The sequence below is a fragment of the Muntiacus reevesi genome, chromosome 7, assembly GCF_963930625.1.
Source record: "Muntiacus reevesi chromosome 7, mMunRee1.1, whole genome shotgun sequence".
NCBI classification, from domain to species: Eukaryota; Metazoa; Chordata; class Mammalia; order Artiodactyla; family Cervidae; genus Muntiacus; species Muntiacus reevesi.
This window is the reverse complement of record NC_089255.1, coordinates 10,042,531-10,062,379: the sequence shown is the minus strand read 5'-3', so window position 1 is coordinate 10,062,379 and position 19,849 is coordinate 10,042,531. Positions and strand designations below refer to the sequence as shown.

At 43.7% G+C, this 19,849-nt stretch overlaps 1 protein-coding gene across 1 annotated transcript in view; it reads left to right on the top strand.

Moving 5' to 3' along the window:
* Positions 1-1,967: 1,967 nt before the first annotated feature.
* Positions 1,968-19,849, top strand: part of ARSB (arylsulfatase B) — a 162,608-nt gene continuing 144,726 nt past the window's right edge. Inside the window, exons 1-2 of the mRNA XM_065941938.1 lie at positions 1,968-2,788; positions 18,398-18,584. Coding sequence (XP_065798010.1) covers positions 2,483-2,788; positions 18,398-18,584 — 493 coding nt within the window. The 5' untranslated portion in view covers positions 1,968-2,482. The remainder of the gene's footprint in view (positions 2,789-18,397; positions 18,585-19,849) is intronic.

The following is a 19,849-nucleotide window of genomic DNA, read 5'->3' as shown; positions in this document are numbered from 1 at the left end:
TCTACAGTGGTGGTGGTGAGGGTGCCACTCCACTGGATAGAATTCATTTGCATGTGTATAAACCTGGTGGCTCAGATGGTAAAGAATCTCCCTGCAATGCAGGAGACTCTGGTTCAATCCCTGGGTCTGGAAGATCCTCTGGAGATGGAAACGGCAACCCACTCTGATTATTCTTGCCTGAAGAATTCCATGGACAGAGGAGCCTGGCAGGCTACAGACAGGACTGAATAAATAACACACACAATTAGTTTTCATCGCCTATAGCTGGCTGGTTAGCTACAACCTAGAGGTTACCTACAACCTATAAAGTTGTAAAATGATTCCCATGGAATCAGATGCAGATAACCTGCAAGGATACTGTGCAAAATGTCTTCCTCTACAACTGTTAACAGTTCTTGTCTGTCTCCAGACACAGAGTAGGCTGAGTCTTGATGGCAATGGGAATATACTGGTCATAAGGCTAACTTCCCCATTCAATGAGCATGTGGCTAAGGGAATTTTTCCTTCCGTCCACAGATTATTTAAGGCAAATTAGATATTTTATTTCTTTGGTTCACTACTTGATTGTGGGGGAGCCAGCTGGTGGCTCAGACAAAGAATCTGCCTGCAAGGCGGGAGACCTGGATTCCATCCCTGGGTTGGGAAGACCCACTGAATCAGGGCATAGCAACCCACTCCAGTATTCTTGCCTGGAGAATCCCATGGACAGAGGAAGCTGGCGGGCTGCAGTCCGTGGGGTCGCACAGAGCCGGACACGACTTAGAGGTTAAAGTTCAAAGCACAGCTCTTAAAGGGAGCATGAACCGGACAGGTTAATGGGCGCAACGGCAGTACAACTGCATCTGAAAAAGGGCCCTGTGCAGTCGGAGTGTGTATTTGACCTTTTTTTTTTTGCTGGTGGGGAGGAAGTGGCTTCACAGGCATGCGCTATTCTTTTTTTTTTTTTTTAAATGCTAACTGTTTTTTTATTTGAAGTATAATTGATTTACAATGTCTTAATTTCTGCTGTATAGCAAAGTGACTCAGTTTTACATGTGTATATATAACACGTAGTTTTATATATTTTTCATATTCCTTTCCGATTTATCACCGGATATTGAATATAGTTCCCTGTAGGACCTTGTTGTTTATCCACTCTATACAGCTTGCATCTGCTAATCCCAAACCCCCAAACATCCCTCTCCCACCCCCCTCCCCCTTAGCAACCCCAAGACTGTTCTTTCTGTCTGTGGTCCGTATGTATGTACAATATCTTCTTTATCCATTTATCTGCCAAAGGACATTCGTGCCTTGACCTTTGTGAACAGTCCTGTTAACACATGGGTACATGTATCTTTTTGAATTATAGTTTTGTCTGGACACATGCCCAGGAGTGGGACTGCTGGATCATATAGCAATACTGTTTGCAGTTTTTTGAAGCATCTGCATACTGTTTTCCATAGAGACTGCACCAACTTACATTCCTACCAACACCGTAGGCAGGCTTCCTTTTCGTCATACCCTCTCCAGCATTTGTTATTTGTAGACTTTTTAATGATAGCCATTCTAACCAGAGTGAGATGGTATCTAATTGTAGTGTTGATTTGCATTTCTCTAGTAATTAGTGATGTTGAGCATCTTTTTTATGCCTGTTGGCCATCTGTATGTCTTCTTTGGAGAATTGTCTAGTTCTGCCCACTTTTTATATCTTTTTGAGTTTTATGAGCTATTTATATAGGAGGCTTAGTCACTAGGTCGTGTCCGACTCATGCAACCCCATGGACTGTAGCCTGCCAGGCTCCTCTGTCTATGGGATTCTCCAGGCAAGAATACTGGAGTGGGTTGCCATTTCCTTCTCCAGGGGCATGCGCTATTCTTAAATGAATCGGAAACATCCAGACCTCTTGTCTCTTCATCGTTCTCCCACCTGCACGACGACAGGTTCTTTGGTCAGAAATAATTCTGCTAGAAATGAGTCACGACTTTTAAAACATCATAGCTCAAGATCTGGAGTCAGAACTGAGTTTGAGTTAGGCTCAGCCAACTACAAGCTTGTTTATTGCTTATTTATTTGGGGAGGAGGGGTAGGCAGTAATTGTGATTCCTGGCAGCCAGGGTTGCTTCAAGATGTAAAGAAATGAGGGATGTGAAACATGCTTTGTAAGCTGTGAAGAATTAGTAAAAAGAACAGATCTGCTCTCTTTCAGGGGTGCCACGAGGCACAGTTCTTCCGTGGAAAGATAAGAAGTCGTGGCTGCCTTCCAGCACCCACCGAGCTGCCACGGAGCACGGCAGCAGGCGCGGCCCGGCTTCTTCCAGGCTGACTCCTCCCCACCGGCCCGCGTCGGAGGCGGCGGGCGCGGGTCTCCCCTGCCCGCGGCCAGCTGGGGGTGAAGTCCCGAGCCGGGGCGGGGCGGGCCCGGGCCGCCCAGTTCCTGCTTCTATAAGCGGTGCCTGGGGCCGGCGGCGCCGCCACAAACGCGGGCACGGCGGGCGGCGCAGGATGGGCGCGCGTGGCGCCGCGAGCCCGCCGCGAGGCCCCGGGCCGCTCCTCCCCGCCATCCTCCCGCTGGGGCTGCTGCTGCTGCTGCCGCTGCCGCCGGGCTCGGGCGCCGGAGCCGGCCGGCCGCCCCACCTCGTCTTCGTGCTGGCGGACGACCTGGGCTGGAACGACGTGGGCTTCCACGGCTCGGCCATCCGCACGCCGCGCCTGGACGCGCTGGCGGCTGGCGGCGTGCTGCTGGACAACTACTACACGCAGCCGCTGTGCACGCCCTCGCGGAGCCAGCTGCTCACCGGCCGCTACCAGGTACGCAGCGCCCCCGGGGCCCGCCCGGCCCGCGAGCCGCTTAGAAGCGGGCCCTGCACCCCGAGCGAGCCCGAACAGCCGGCTGCCTCCCCGGCCCGATTCTCGAAGGGGCAGCTTCTCTCACTGGCGGCGCCGCGCTCGCTCCTCCCAGGCCCGTAGCCCGCGGCGGTGTCTGCGCATGCCCGGTAGGGCGCCGCCTCTACCCCCACCCGCGCCCCACCTCGCCGGGCGTTTTCTGCCTTCGGTTTTCGGAAGGTCCCGGAAAGGGGCTTCTGGGCAATGCCAGCTGCGGGGCACTGCGAGTCAGTAGGCAGGAGACCCGAGTGGACTCCGCCTAGCGGCCTTAAAGTGGGAGGATGGAGAGAGAAGGGAGGGGCCCCCAGGAATGGAGCAGGGGGAGATGGGGAACCAGGAAAGCGGGGAGGCGGGCGGGGGGCGCGTTAACAGGAAGGAAGAGGGCGCTGTGGGGCCGGTTTTGTTTCCCTGCGAACCCAGCGGTCCTACGTTAGGACTGCCCTACCAAAGGTTTAATTTTTCCAAGTTCTCAGCAGTCCTGGAATGAAAACCAGATTGATACTTCTTGGGCTGATGACTTTCCGCATCCAGGGATCAAACCGGGTCTCCTGCAGATTCTTTACCATCTGAGCCACCAGGGAAGCCCCAGACAGCATTTCGAATACCTCTGAGACACTGCTCCATAGAGGTAGGGGAAGGTCAGGTTACATATGATTTTAGTGAAGACTGGGCTGGTGTGTGTGCAGTCAAGCACACGTTTTTGCAGAGGCTTGCTGCTAGTCGTGAATTAATGACTTTAGTGCTTTTCTGGATATGAGGAGATGTAAGACTTGAGCTGATAAAATCTTCTCCTGAAAAACTCTCTGAAGGCCTGGTCTGCCAGTTTTCCCCAGAGCAGAGAAAATTTTTCCCAGAGCAGTGCCTCATTCCTAATCTCAACCCTGAACTCCCTTCAGGGGGTGTTGAAGGTCAGCAGCTGTAGTGGTTTGTGACCCAACCCTTGTAGAGGCAGATGGCAAGTGCCAATTCTTAGTTGGCAGAATCACATAGCTAGAAAGTGGTGAAAAGGGGTTCTGTGCCTTTCTTGTATCCACTAGTCATCTCAGGCCTCTAGAACTGGATTTTTTTCTTAACCTGAATAAGATTGACGTTTTGTGATTATGATAAATACGATAAACAGGTCCTGCTTGAGAACACAAGCACACCTCCATATGTGTGCACTATTTATTCAACAGCCCCTTGCTGTGAGTCACAGGGATGTGTGCTTGAACCTTGCCCTTCCAAATCTGTGTTCATGTAGCCTTTCAGATCAACCCTAGCCTCCTGTCCTGAGATCAAGGGAAGGGCAGGGTTCACTTGCAGTAAAGATTTGCATAGTGATCTGAGACTTTTAGAAACAGAAAAGATAAGTCTGAAACGCAACTCAAGGTTTGCAGTGGAGGTAAAGGATGGTTCCCTTCACCATCAGCCCTGAGTACTTTCCACAGCTCTGAGTGGCTGCTACATGGACTCAGGAATCTCGACTCTAATGCAGATCTCACCCTGGACCCTTTGTAGGAGTAAAAGTGCATCTGAGTGAAGAGGGGAACGAAGGGAAGACGAAGTCTGGTTCTACATTTGATCTGAAGTAAGAAAACTGAACTCAAATTGCAGAAGAATGGGAGGGCCATTCATTTCTCCAACTTCCTCCCTTCCAACAGTCTTGAACAGGAAAGCAAATACCACACTTGAAAAATTTGTTCATATAATTGACTGCTTTTGCCCGTGAGCATTCTCCCTGATTAGTTACCAACATTTTATCTTTGAGGGGGGAGGAACAAATTTCAGGGTTTAGACTACCCTGAGGTTAAGAAGTGAAGGAAGGGTAAAGGCTGCTTACTCCAAAAGAGTTTAGAGACCACTCACTGCAGCAACTAGCCTCCCCAAATATTTTGCTTGACTTTTCTTCCCTGTTTTATTCTGACTTCAAGAGACTCAATTAGAAATTATCTTGGGTTAGTAAGCATCTTAATTTTTAAAAAATTATTTATTTTAATTGGAGGCTAATTTACTTTACAATATTGTGGTGATTTTAGCCAAAGATGGAGAAGCTCTATACAATCAGCAAAAACAAGACCGGGAGCTGACTGTGGCTCAGATCATGAACTCATTATCGCCAAATTCAGACTTAAATTGAAGAAAGTGGGGAAAACCACTAGACATTCAGGTATGACCTAAATCAAATCCCTTATGACTATACAGTGGAAGTGAGAAATAGATTTAAGGGACTAGATCCAGTAGACAGAGTGCCTGATGAACTATGGATAGAGGTTCATGACATTGTACAGGAGACAGGAATCAAGACCATACCCAAGAAAAAGTAATGCAAAAAGGCAAAATGGCTGTCTGAGGAGACCTTACAAATAGCTGTGAATAGAAGAAAAGCAAAAAACAAAGGAGAAAAGGAAAGATATAAGCATCTGAATACAGAGTTCCAAAGAATAGCAAGGAGAGATAAGAAAGCCTTCCTCAGCGATGAATGCAAAGAAATAGAGGAAAACAATAGAATGAGAAAGACTAGAGATCTCTTCAAGAAAATCAGAGATACCAAAGGAACATTTCATGCAAAGATGGGCTCAATAAAGGACAGAAATGGTAGGGACCTAACAGAAGCAGAAGATATTAAGAACAGGCGGCAAGAATACACAGAAGAACTGTACGAAAAAGATCTTCATGACCCAGAAAAAACACAATGGTGTGATCACTCACCTAGAGTCAGACATCCTGGAATGTGAAGTCAAGTGGGTCTTCGGAAGCATCACTACAAACAAAGCTAGTGGAGGTGATGGAATTCCAGTTGAGCTATTTCAAATCCTAAAAGATGATGCTGTGAAAGTGCTGCACTCAATATGTCAGCAAATTTGGAAAACTCAGCAGTGGCCACAGGACTGGAAAAGGTCAGTTTTTCATTCCAATCCCAAAGAAAGGCAATGCCAAAGAATGCTCAAACTACCACACAACTGCACTCATCTCACACGCTAGTGATGTAATGCTCAAAATTCTCCAAGCCAGGCTTCAGCAATACGTGAACCATGAGCTTCCAGATGTTCAAGCTGGTTTTAGAAAATGCAGAGGAACCAGAGATCAAGTTGCCAACATCCGCTGGATCATTGAAAAAGCAAGAGAGTTCCAGAAAAACATCTATTTCTGTTTTGTTGACTATGCCAAAGCCTTTGACTGTGTGGATCACAATACACTGGAAAATTCTGAAAGAGATGGGAATACCAGACTACCTGACCTGCCTCTTGAGAAATCTGTATGCAGGTCAGGAAGCAACAGTTAGAACTGGACATGGAACAACAGACTGGTTCCAAATAGGAAAAGGAGTACACCAAGGCTGTAAATTGTCACCCTGCTTATTTAACTTATATGCAGAGTACATCATGAGAAACGCTGGGCTGGAAGAAGCACAAGCTGGAATCAAGATTGCCGGGAGAAATATCAGTAACCTCAGATATGCAGATGACAGCACCTTTATGGCAGAAAGTGAAGAAGAACTAAAGAGCCTCTTGATGAAAGTGAAAGAGGAGAGTGAAAAAGTTAGCTTAAAGCTCAACATTAAGAAAACTAAGATCATGGCATTAGTCCCATCACTTCATGGCATATAGATGGGAAAACAGTGGAAACAGTGTCAGACTTCATTTTTTGGGGCTCCAAAATCACTGCAGATGGTGACTGCAGCCATGAAATTAAAAGACGCTTACTCCTTGGAAGCAAAGTTATGACCAACCTAGACAGCATATTAAAAAGCAGAGACATTACTCTGTCAACAAAGGTCTGTCTAGTCAAGGCTATGGTTTTTCCAGTGGTCATGTATGGATGTGAGAAGTTGGACTATAAAGAAAGCTGAGAGCTGAAGAATTGATGTTTTTGAACTGTGGTGTTGGAGAAGACTCTTGAGAGTCCCTTGGGCTGCAAGGAGATCTGACCAGTCCATCCTAAAGGAGATCAGTCCTGGGTGTTCATTGGAAGGACTAATGCTGAAGCTGAAACTCCAGTACTCTGGCCACCTGTTGAGAAGAGCTGACTCATTGGAAAAGACCCTGATGCTGGGAAAGATTGAGGGCAGGAGGAGAAGGGGATGACAGAGGATGAGATGGTTGGATGGCATCACTGACTCAGTGGACATGAGTTTGGGTGAACTCCGGCAGTTGGTGATGGACAGGGAGGCCTGGTGTGCTGCGGTTCATGTGTTCGCAAGGAGTCGGACATGACTGTGCAACTGACCTGAACTGACATGCATCAGCCACAGGTGTACATGTGTTCCCCATCCTGAAACCCCCTCCTGTCTTCCTCCCGATCCCATGCCTTTGGGTTGTCCCAGTGTACTGGCTATGAGTGCCCTGTTTCATGCATTGAACTTTAACTGGTGATCTATTTCATATATGGTCATATACATGTTTCAATGCTATTCTCTCAAATCATCCCACCCTTGCCTTCTCCCACAGAGTCCAAAAGTTTGTTCTTTATATCTATGTATCTTTTGCTGTCTCACCTATAGGGTCATTGTCACCATCTTTCTAAATTCCATATATATGTGTTAATATATTGTATTAATGTTTTTCTTTCTTACTTCACTCTGTATAATAGGCTCCTGTTTCATCCACCTCATTAGAACTGATTCAAATGAATTCTTTTTAATGGCTGAGTAACATTCCATGGTGTATATGTACCACAGCTTCCTTATCCATTCGTCTGCTGATGGACATCTAGGTTGCTTCCATGTCCTGGCTATTGTAAACAGTGCTGCGATGAACACTGGGGTGCATGTGTCTCTTTCAACTCTGGTTTCCTCAGTGTGTATGCCCAGGAGTGGGATTTCTGGGTCGTATGGCTGGTCTGTTTTCAGTTTTTTAACGAATCTCCACACTGTTCTCCACAGTGGTTGTACTAGTTTGCATTCCCACCAACAGTGTGAGAGGGTTCCTTTTTCTCTGCACCCTCTCCAGCATTTATTGCTTGTAGACTTTTGGATAGCAGCCATTCTGACCAGCATGAGATGGTACCTCATTGTGGTTTTGATTTGCATTTCTCTGATAATAAGTGATGTTGAGCTTCTTTTCATATGTTTGTTAGCCATCTGTATGTCTTCTTTGGAGAAATGTCTGTTTAGTTCTTTGGCCCATTTTTTGATTGGGTCGTTTATTTTACTGGTATTGAGCTGCATGAGCTGTTTGCATATTTTTGAGATTAATTCTTTGTCAGTTGCTTCATTTGCTATTATTTTCTCCCACTCTGAAGGTTGTGTTTTCACTTGCTTATAGTTTCCTTCGTTGTGCAAAAGGTTTTAAGTTTAATTAGGTCCCATTTGTTTATTTTTGCTTTTATTTCTGTTGGTCCTTTAATGGACCGGAACCTGGTGGTTCCGAGAGTAAGAGAGAGAAAGAGGCTGATATCCCCTGGTTTACGCGGAAAGCCAATAGAGCCCTGTTCTTAGGGCTCGCGCTGCTGCACGTAGGCCCCAGGCGCCCTCTCGAGTGGGTGAAGGCACAGTGCACCTTCTCTAGAGGGTCTTAGAAGCCCGGGCAAGAAAGTGAGCTCAGCGGGCCTCCGCGCTCCAAGGAATTAGCCAGAAATAGAGAGAGAGAGAGAAAGAGGGAAGGAATAAAAAGAAAGAAGGAAAGAAAGAAGACACAGGGACCAAAGCTCTGATGGAGCAAAGGTGTTTTAATCAACATGGCATGGGCATATATACTGTAGTAATTCTCAGCAAAGATAAAGATTAAAATTCCAGACTTATAAAACATAAGATGATCCCTATCAAAGAGAGAGAGTTGCAAACAATCCTCTTTTACCATTTGGCTCATAATAAGGAAGAGGGTACTTATCACTGTAATGAGAAATGCCTGGATTCCTCAGCCCCGGGAAAGGCGTGCCTCTCCTCTTAATTCCTGAATATTCAGGAATCAATAAGGGCCAGAGGGTTCCTGACAGATCCAAACCAGCACACAGGAAACCTTTTGTTAAATGCTGCCTGACAATTTCCATTACTCTGGGACGTGGGTCATAGAGGATCTTGCTATGATTTATGTCGGAGAGTGTTTTGCCTATGTTTTCCTCTGGGAGTTTTATAGCTTCTGGTCTTACATTTAGATCTTTACTCCATTTTGAGTTTATTTTTGTGTATGGTGTTAGAAAGTGTTCTAGTTTCATTCTTTTACAGGTGGTTGACCAGTTTTCCCAGCACCACTTGTTAAAAGAGATTGTCTTTCTCCATTGTATTCTTGCCTCCTTTATCAAAGATAAGGTGTCCATAGGTACATGGATTTATCTCTGGGCTTTCTATTTTGTTCCATTGATCTATGTTTCTGTCTTTGTGCCAGTACCATACTGTCTTGATGACTGTAACTTTGTAGTAGAGTCTGAAGTCAGGCAGGTTGATTCCTCCAGTTCCACTCTTCTTTCTCAAGATTGCTTTGGCCATTCGAAGTTTTTTGTATTTCCATACAAATTGTGAAATTATTTGTTCTAGTTCTGTGAAAAATGGTGTTGGTAGCTTGATATAGATTGCATTGAATCTATAGATTGGTAAGCATCTTCTTTTAAAAGAGTCAATATTTTTGGGTGAGCCAAGTAGCCTCACTGGCCTCAGATGCTATATTCTGGTACCATTCTAAGCATTCCACATGTGTTAATTCATTTAAGTCTTACAGCAACCCAATGAAATAGGTCCTACTATTATCATCCCTATTTGATAGCAAGGAAAACAATGAGGTGGTTAAGAAACTTGCTCATGGTCATGGGGCTGGTAAGCTGTGGATCTGTGAATCAGGATTTGACCCAGGCAGTATAGGTCTATAACCATTACACTCTCCTGCCTACTCAGACTTATTTAAAAATATCATTGCAAGAGCTCTTCAGATTTAGTAAATAACCTCTTTTATTTTTTAACATTTAGGTCATTCGTAAACATCTTGATGAGAAAAATTAACCCACTACGTTTCAAGTTAGGAATTCCCTATGTTAAATGTAAAGTGAAAATGGTGAGACATGTTTTATTTCAAAATGAGTCAGCGGTTTTACATAATTTTAGACAATAAAATGAGGAAATTTGATGACTGTTTTAAAGTTAGATACTTGAAAGGACTGCTTAGTGGTCTTATCTGTGAACTTAGCACAGGTAGAGATTCCCCCTTCCTTAGTCATCAAACTTTAGATTAGAAAATACAAACTGATAAACAAGTTTTGAGTGATTGAACTTTGTATTCCCAAGAAATGCTGAGTTTTAGGTTTTTAACTTATAAGACTATTTACTGAAGAGGACTAGTAGAATTTTGAGATGTGGGTTTCAGCCTTTGCCATGTCAGCCTTCAGACTCTGACCTCAAACGACATGACTTTCCACATCTATAATATATGAGAGTTGGAGTGAGCTCTCAGGCTCTTTTTAGCTCTAAATTTCTTTATTTTAAGACTCTTGTGTTCACTAGAGCAAGTTTCCAACTTCAGAAAAGCACATATCTTACTCACTATCTCCACCTACTGGTAGAAAGAGAGATTAATCTTGCTCAACAGTGCTTTAACAAGTTGCAGGAGCTGCTAGGAACTTGTTGAAAAAGGAATGTGAATTCGACCTTTTATTTTGAGACGTTTAATTTGTTCAGAATCCTCACATTTGAAACTTTTATAGCTTGCATACATTGGTGAAAATTGCACAGAGTTTAGATGGAGGGGAGGGGCAGGTTGATCAGCAGAGGAGCTGAGTAGTTACTGGTACTCCAGGGACTGGAATTCAGGTCTCTGTCCACGTTGGCTAGTTTTCTTCCCACAGTCTTGTGACTCATTCATCCCCTATTTTAAAAATCTTTGAAAAATCTATGTTTTATTTATATTTTGAATAGGAAATCCTATTCGAATTCCCCATATCCTTGCCAACACTGGTATATATTAGATACTCAACCATCTTCAGACATATGTTCTGTGAATATTTTTATCCTTATGTTTATCCTATGACAGTACCGCATTATCTCTCTAAGGACAGATGTGTGAGGGTACAAACTTGTAACAGGTAGTAAATAAGATTTAGAGATCTAATGCATAGCACAGTGGATGCAGACAATAATATTGTATTATAAGCATGGAACTTGCTAGGAGACTATAAGTTAATGATTCCAACCAGTAAAAGAAGACAATTATATAACATGATAGAAGTGCTAATTATCAGTACAATGGTGATCACATCTTAATGTATAAATGTATCAAATTAATATGTGACACATCTTAAATTTATACAGTGTTATGTGTCGAATACATTTCAATAGAGAACACACATATCCTAAGCCAGAGATTGTGAGTTCATGTCTCACCTGGGGTACCAAAAAAATAAAAAAACACAGGTAATAAAGATGTCTATAAAAGTGGGAGAATAAGTAAATAAAAATCCTTCAACTTTTCTAATAGAATTTGTATACCACTTTTAGTTAGAACCAAAGACTTGAAAATCCTGAATTTCCTTATTCTTACAACTTGACTTCATTCGCTACAAAATGCTCATTACACCTCTGCACTCCCAGTTCACATTTTCAGCGTGGCTGCCTGTTCTCAAGTCGACTTCCCCACTGGGTTGCCCTGCCTGTCTCTGACCCAGAGAAGCACCCGATGTTGAGCAACTAAATAAATGACTTTCCTAAGCGCTTTAACACCTGTGTCTTTCCTGAAAGAGCTCACTGTCTTAACTGCTTAGGGTGGACAGGTCATTTCTAGTGCCCTGGCTTCCTTTTTAAGAAATTTAAAAAGATGAAAGGGTAACAAAATGGGTAAGCCTTTATAGAAGTGCTTCCTTCTGGAGGAAAAAAAGAAAACAGTAACTTTGGTCCTCCCCTGGGAACATTCTTACCTTGGGAACTGAGGGGGCCACTCCACCAGGACTCTATAAACCTTGGCAGAGGATAAAAGCAATGAAAGATGATGCCAAGGTTTCATTCTTAAGGGACCCATGCCACATTTCTCTTCATCATGTTGATAAGCGGACAAGACACTTTCACGCCTTTTCACTCACGCCTGTAGCAGAACCTTGGACAGGAAATCTAGGAAGGAGGCTGTGTGGTAGCATGGTGGGTGATACTTGACTTTCGCTTCTAGTTTGCGTTAAGAATGCGAGCAGGGAAGACCCCAGCACTGCAGGCAGAAGAGGGCGCTGCTCGCCGCGGTGTGAAAAGAGGAAGCGGTTCCGTCTAGGCAGGCTCTCCCCTCCCTGCGGGTTCCCTCATTGCCTCAGTCCTCAGCCTGTCAGCCCCCCAAGTGCGGGCCTCTCTGCGTCTCCTGTCCGGGGTCGCGGGTCGCCTCTCGCGGCCTCTGAGTGGGGCAGAGAGGAATCAGGAGCTGGAAGAAAGGGGCGGAGTTTGGGAAGGTAGTCACACATGGCCTGCCCGGTGCTCAGTCGCTTCAGTGGTGTCCGACCCTTTGCTCTCCTGCGGACTAGAGCCCACAAGTCTCCTCTGTCCTTGGGATTCTCCAGGCAAGAGTACTGGAGTGGGTTGCCCTGCCCTCCTCCAGGGCATCTTCCCCACCCAGGGATCGAGCCCATCATTCTTACTTCTCCTGCATTGGCAGGCAGGTTCTTTAGCACTAGCGCCACCTGGGAAGCCCAGTCGCTCCATAGGCGTGTTCATATGACTTACTTCCCTGGTGGCTCAGCTGGTAAAGAATCTGCCTGCAATGAGGGAGACATGGGTTCGATCCCTGGGTTGGGAAGATCCCCTGGAGAAGGGAAGGCTACCCACTCCAGTATTCTGGCCTGGAGAATTCCATGGACTGCATAGTCCATGGGGTTGCAAAGAGTCGGACACGAGTGAGCGACCCTCACTCACTTAGGACTTACTGCCAGGTATCCAAGGAGTGAGCCTTAAGAGGAGCATGTAGTCCAGAGGCCACTGGGGCCTCGGAAGAGAAAGCACTTGCTGGTCTTTATTCCTGTGGTCATTTGAGGGGAGGAGTAAAGAATGCATCCACTCCACACTGACAAGCAAGACGCCTGCCCTCTACAAGGAACACATCAGGGCTTCCTTGTAGGAAGGAGGCGGGGGGGAGTGACTTGCTCTGATGGGTCTTTTGTCTTTATTGAAGCCAAGTGTTCTTCCTAAGCCTAGCCTGAGCCCAGAGGCATTTTCCCAAGAGGGAAGGGGCAACTGGAGCCCTTAGTCTGCAAATGTTGAAGATATTTTTTTAAAAAAATCTATTTTTTACCTTTTTTACTTCCCAAATAATGGGAAAAGAGGGAATAAAAATTTCGGAGTTGAGTGGACTATGAATCATTGACTTAGGGGATTTTTAGGTCGGTTGACATTTGAAGTTTGTTATTCTAAGAATCACTCTGAGCATAAGCTGTTACTGTCTGGTAACTCTGTTTCCTTATTCATATCACTTTTCTAAAAATTTTTTTTCCTCCATATTGTCCTTCCTTTTCATTCTGGGCTCTTGACTGGATTTATAATTTAAACAGGAAGGCACTGAAACAGCTTTTGCCTTGTTTATTCCTTTTGCAAGCAACATCCCTTTGTGGTTTAGTCAGAGATTTACACTCTTCGCTAATCAACACCAGAATAAATAGACCCTTAAAACTGTCAGTGACACCGGCCAGTTCTGCAGCCCGAGTTCTGAAGGACTAGGCCAGATGGCAAAGCCAGGCCCCCAGCACACAGAATGTGTGTTCTGTAGCTCTTGGCGTCAGCAGTGCGGGCAGCTGACCGCTGTTTAGAAGGCTTAGTGGGAGGGAGCAGATTCTCCACTATCCATTTGTTCAGGGATAAACCCTAAGGTGGCACGAGTGGTACTCAGCCGTGGTTAAAACCTGTAGTGCTCTGGCCCAGGCCCAGGCTGGCACTTCTGAATTCCTGGCTTGCCCCCAGCATGTTCTGTGATTGTGGTCTGGTCATGAAGCTCTCCTTTAGGCTCCCTGGTGTATAACGTGGAAGAGCAGAGCTGCCCATTTTTTCGGAATTTTCAAGTATTGCAGCAGGAGGTATTGCCCAAATACAGGGCTGCAGTGAGTTCATCGTGCTCAGGTCAGACTGACAGACGGAATCCTGCTCTGTTCCCCTGGATGTTATCTCGACACTACTGAAGTTTGGAGAAATAGCATCCATTGCCAGTACAGCCATTGTCAGTACACACACGCGTGAAAATTGTGCTTTTCATGTCAAGTTTTGACTTTAGACTTCCACCTTGTTCACCTGCAAAGAGATTTTTGGCTCTTTGAAAATTCATAACTGCATCGTCAAAGTGCTAGTCCAATAAAACAAACCAAAAATCCTTCCGTCATATGGAGAAGAGATTAAGAAATGGCAACCCACTCTAGTATTCTTGCCTGGAAAAATACCATGGGCAGGAAAGCCTGGCTGACTGCAGAGCTTGGGCTTGCAAAGAGTTGGACACAACTAGGCACACACTTGCATGCCGTGTATGTCGCAGGGTCTCCCTGGCCCTTGGGCAAGCTTATTATAAGAGTAACTGAAATCCAGCGCTCTGAGCTCCCAAATAGATCGTTAATCAATAGACTGTCTATTAGATTCTGATGTGGGAGCCATCCTCTCTCCTCCTCTTCTAGGAGGGTGCTTTTTTTTTTTTTTTTAATTCTCAAGAGACCACCCTGATAGTATATTCAAGGTCTACATGGGACAGAATAACTTACAGGGTCAAATACATTTTTACATGCAGCAAAATATGTAAACAAAGATTTCTCAGGAGTTTTCTCATAGAAAGCACCCAGAGACAAGCCAGGTCCTTGACTAACTCTGCAGACTCTTTGCCTTTGTGGAGGAAATCCTTGACATTCAAGTACAATCTTAGGAGAAGCTGTTTTTTGAGGCTTTGTTTAATGAAGAAGAGACAGCTACAGAGAGAGAGAGAGTAACCTCTTTGGAGCCTCCTATACTATCTGTAGGCCCCTCTCCCCTCAATGCCTGCTCTCCAAACACTGAAGGCAGATGTTAGAATGGCATTGTTTTAGTTGCTGTTGTGTTGCCAAGGGGATGCTTATTTTTTCTCTTGATTCTTCTTGGCGCCTATTACCATCCTGCCCCGTGAAGCATGGTGTGGGTCTACAGTTCGGCGCTAAACTCAGGTGCAGGTCTGTGTTTGCCTGTTTACAGCCTCTCTACACACCACAGCTTCCTCACTTCAAACACTGTGTGAACAAACCAAAAATATGCTTTTGGCTGTCATCCAGACTTTGGCTTCCGCTCCCCGAGTCACGCCATAAAAATGCTCTGTCGAATAAATTCTCAGGAACTGAAAAGAACATTCCCTGCTCCATAGGATTTTAGATAATAGAGGCGGCTTCAGCTGACCACCTGGCGTGGTGCCCATGGCCTTGGAAAAGTGGGTCACACAGCGTCCCCTGGCAGTGCTTTACTGCAACCGGAGATCAAGTGATGGATGAACTTTCCATTTAAAAAATTGGCGCATAATGTTTATCTCCACTGGGTCTTTTGAACTCCGTAAAATATTATCTTTCCTTATCCTCTGCTGTTGCCAGATAGTATAGATTATGAAGTTTTTGAAGCCAGGATTAATTTTCTATTAAGTAAACTTCTAGTGTTAACCATGGACAGAATCCTATTATTTTAGAGAGGTGTGTGTGTGTATGTGTGTGTGTGCGTGCTTGTGTATGTTTAGAGAGCAATGTTTCCCTCTCTCAGCCTGGATATAGTCACATCCTTATGATTCAGGATCCCAGTTGGAAAGAGATGGCATATTCCAATTAGGATAATTTAGGAGAGTTTATTCACAAAGGGGCTATTTTATTTTATTTTTTTAGTTGCAGCATGTGGGATCCAGCTCCCTGACCAGGTATTGAACCTGCCCCCACCCCCGACATGGGAACTTGGAGTCTTTTTTTTTTTTAATTAGTTGGAGGCTAATTACTTTACAATATTGTAATGGTTTTTGCCATACATTGACATGAATCAGCCGTGGATTTACATGTATTCCCCATCCTGATCCCCCCTCCCACCTCCCTCTCCACCCGATCCCTCTGGGTCTTCCCAGTGCTCCAGGCCCGAGCACTTGTCTCATGCATCCAGCCTGGGCTGGTGATCTGTTTCACCCTAGATAATATATATGTTTCGATGCTGTTCTCTCGAAACATCCCACCCTCGCCTTCTCCCACAGAGTCCAAAAGTCTGTTCTGTACATTTGTGTCTCTTTTTCTGTTTTGCATATAGGGTTATCGTTACCATCTTTCTAAATTCCATATATAGGGAACTTGGAGTCTTAACCACTGGACCACCAGGGAGGTCCCATCCCAGGGGCTATTTTAAAAGGTATGAATGTGTTGGGGAACAGAAGGAGATAGTGCATGACTCAATGGAGCTGTTACTACTCCTAGACCAGAAGGGAAGAAAAGGAAGAGGAGAGACCAGAACCTGGAAACAGAGAATCCTGTAGAGAAGGCCACTTTTGGAATGGCCCACAGGATACAGATAACCTGGCTCTGGGCCATGCATCTCTTCCCTCCCTCCAATCCCTGTCTGGGCTCACCATTGACTGAACCCAGTCAGAACCAGAAGGTGCAGAAGGTCTTTGATTTGGTCCCGGTAGATTAATTTCCCAGGCTGAAAACAGGACAGAAGGCAAATTGGGGATTTGGAAGGCAAATGAAGGGCATCTGGAGCATAGTGTAGAGGTCCAGTTATTCCTAGGGAGGGCACAAAATCTGAATAGAAAAATTTAAACTCGCTTTTATTTTTAAATAGCTTTATTGAGATATAATTGACATGCACTAGATGTTAGTCGCTCAGTCGTATCCAACTCTTTGTGACTCCATGGAAAAAAGTAGCCCTTCATGCTCCCCTATCCATGGAATTCTCCAGGCAAGAATACTGGAGTGGGTAGCCATTCCCTTCTTGAGGGGGTCTTCCCAACCCAGGGATCGAACCTGGCTTTTCTGCACTGAGGCAGATTCTTTACCAGCTGAGCCACCAGGGAAGCAATAAACTGCATATAATTCAAGTATACAGTTTGATAAGTTTTGATATAGATATACCCATGAAGCCATTATCACACTATCAAGTTAGCAAACATATCACCTTCAAAATAAACTCGTTTTAACATTTATGATATTCCACATGGTCCTTTTAGAAGAGCATGGAAAGATATCTTGAAATCAAGCAATAGCAAATACATTTCCAAAAGGTTTGGATCTGGACAGGCACACAAAAAATGAAATTCAAGACAGTCAAAATTTATGAGAAAGCTCTTTAATAGTAAGTAGTTTGTAATACATTTTTTTAAAATTGTGTTTGAAGGTTTTTGTTTTGTTTTTGTGTTTACTTCATATCTTTATTGCCATGAATTTAAAACAAAGCATGTACCTGCTTAAAAATTGAAGACCCCAGAGAGCTTATGTTTATGTGGTTATCCTTTTCAAACTGTACCATATTAAAAACTAAAATAAAAATTTTAAATATTTTTTATTCATTGAAAAATGACAATAATAATTCTATTACATATTAACATAAATAGCTTAGGGAAAATGGGCTATTTTGTGTTTTCCAAAACAAGAGAATTATGCAAGGAAAGTGATCATTGTTTTATATTTTTGTATGTTTTCTATGAATAGAAACCAGCTAGTTTATTACATTACATCTGCCTCTGTGTTCAACCAGTGCAATACAGTTGACCCTTGAACAGCATGAGTTCAAACTGTAAGGGTCCACTTACATGTGGATTTTGTTTACTAAATATGTACTATGATGCTGCATGACCTGTGGTTGGTTAAATCCCTGGATGCAACCGACTGTAAAGTTATACTCAGATTTTCAACTGCACGGAGGGCAGTGCCCCCTCCCCCCAGTTGTTGAAAGATTAACTGTGTATTGTTCTGGTAAGTTGTTGAAGAACGTCTAGCCTCACATAGACATATAGTTGGCAAAGGGAGGGTTATTTTAATGGCCTTTTCGTGTAACTGTAGACATTCTATTTTAATGTTACACCAAGACTCAACACATGACTGTTTCTTAGAGTTGGTGTGTGGCGCTTGCCCCCTCGGCAGACTTGTATGAACCTCTCCTAACCTGGGGGGCGGGTGGCCATTTTCCCTTTTAAAGAAAAGTTGGTCACTGTCTTTTGAAATTATGGTTTCTATAAGGTAGAATAAGAAATGCAAATCCTCACCTTCATTATACCCTTTTAAAAACTCAAGACTTGAAAAATTATGGAAGCTTCTTTTAATCAAACACCAGCTTCTCGCATGCATAGGAATTAGAACACTTTTTCCTTGATAGATCCATACTTCATATTATAGCTACCCTTTTGAAGTAGGAAGTGAAGATTTAAGTTAACGGTTTCTAATATAATTCCTGGATAAATATTTGTAGAAACTATCTAACATTTGTTAGAGTGCCTTTATCCATTTCTTTCAAAATCTTATTTATGTCTATTACCTTATTTGAATAAGTGATAAAAATGCCTTTTAGAAATGCCTTAAACTAGTACAGAAACAGAATTAAACATTCAGGTCCACAGATATGTCCAATAAATTAGGCAGCCCCTTTATCTGCTTGTTTAGAATGTTTCAACATCATTAATCCATAATTTCATGTTTATGTCTTTTAAGATCCACACAGGTTTACAGCATCAAATAATCTGGCCCTGTCAGCCCAGCTGCATTCCTTTGGATGAAAAACTCCTGCCCCAGCTTCTAAAAGAAGCAGGCTACGCTACCCACATGGTTGGAAAATGGCACCTGGGAATGTACCGGAAAGAATGTCTTCCAACGCGCCGAGGATTTGATACCTACTTTGGTAATGGAAATGCACATGTTTCTGTAACAGCGCAGACCAACTGCAGCTCTCTCATTAAACAAGTGAAGTGAGCAGAAACTTGAAAACAGAATGCCTCAGTCAGGAGCACTGTGGGGCCCCAGACGTGGCGGTGAGCTCAGGGCGTGCTGGGACGGCAGTCACCTTCACCAGGGTTCTTCACCGCACGGTGGCCTCTGAAGAGTCTGCTGTCTCCATGCCAGAGACCACCGTACTGAGAGAACTTTATGACTAAAAGGGGATACAGACTGATTTCTTGAAAAAAAAAATTCAGGCAAAACTCAATACAAGAATATCTCCTTCACAAAAGTTCACAATATTCTTTTCTCCTCATGAACTGTGTTCAAAGGTTTTGTTTAGTTTTGTTTTTCCTGGAGATAAAAAGATTCTTTTCCATTGGTATCCTTTCCCCATTCTGTGAGATCTGTTTTTGAAATCACTAAATTGGGGAAGATAGAGTAAATCAATAAAATGGGAGGGTAAATCACAAATGTTACTAGAAGAGATAAGAAGTAATAAATATTTTAGGGGTGTGATAGACCTGTAAAAATAAATGTAAAACCTATAGTTTGTTTTAAAATATGCTCTCTCTAAACCTATTACACACCATACTGTAACAATCTGTTTATCTTGCCAGGGGCTATATATCTTTCTATCAAGTTCTTTTCATGTTTTGCTTTCTGTCTAGTTAGAATATTCTGTTTTATCTGTCTAGCCATTTAGCTTGCTACCAACTTCCTACTTGTCTCTTCATTTATTTACAACCTGCTATATCCAAAACAGAACACACACTGAATGTAAATTTTAAAGAAATAAATAGAAAAAAAATCCGGGTGAGTAGAAAAAGATGGAATAGTTGCATGACACTGAATTATTTAAAAAAACAGGACAGCTGCATGGCTGTAGGTGGACTTCACATTGAACTCTGAGATTTGAGACTTCTTATGTCCAAAGGGAAAAAAAAGCAGTCTATAAGAGTCATATTATTTGTAAGTTAAATGGAAACCAGATGTTCAGGAAGAGTAAAGCATTTTCTGGCCCTTAGACCTGAGAGAAATTTCTCCTTTGGGAGAAAGTAAGGTGGACAGCATGCTCAGAAACATCATTTTTGTAACCAGGTAGTGGTTGTCTTGTAGATGTTTCTTGAAGCATTGTCTTTTACTGAAGCTAGAGCCAGAGCACCTGAGTCCATCTTGGTTAAAGCGATGATCGAGGGCCGTATCAATGCAATCACAGCTCTGCAGTGC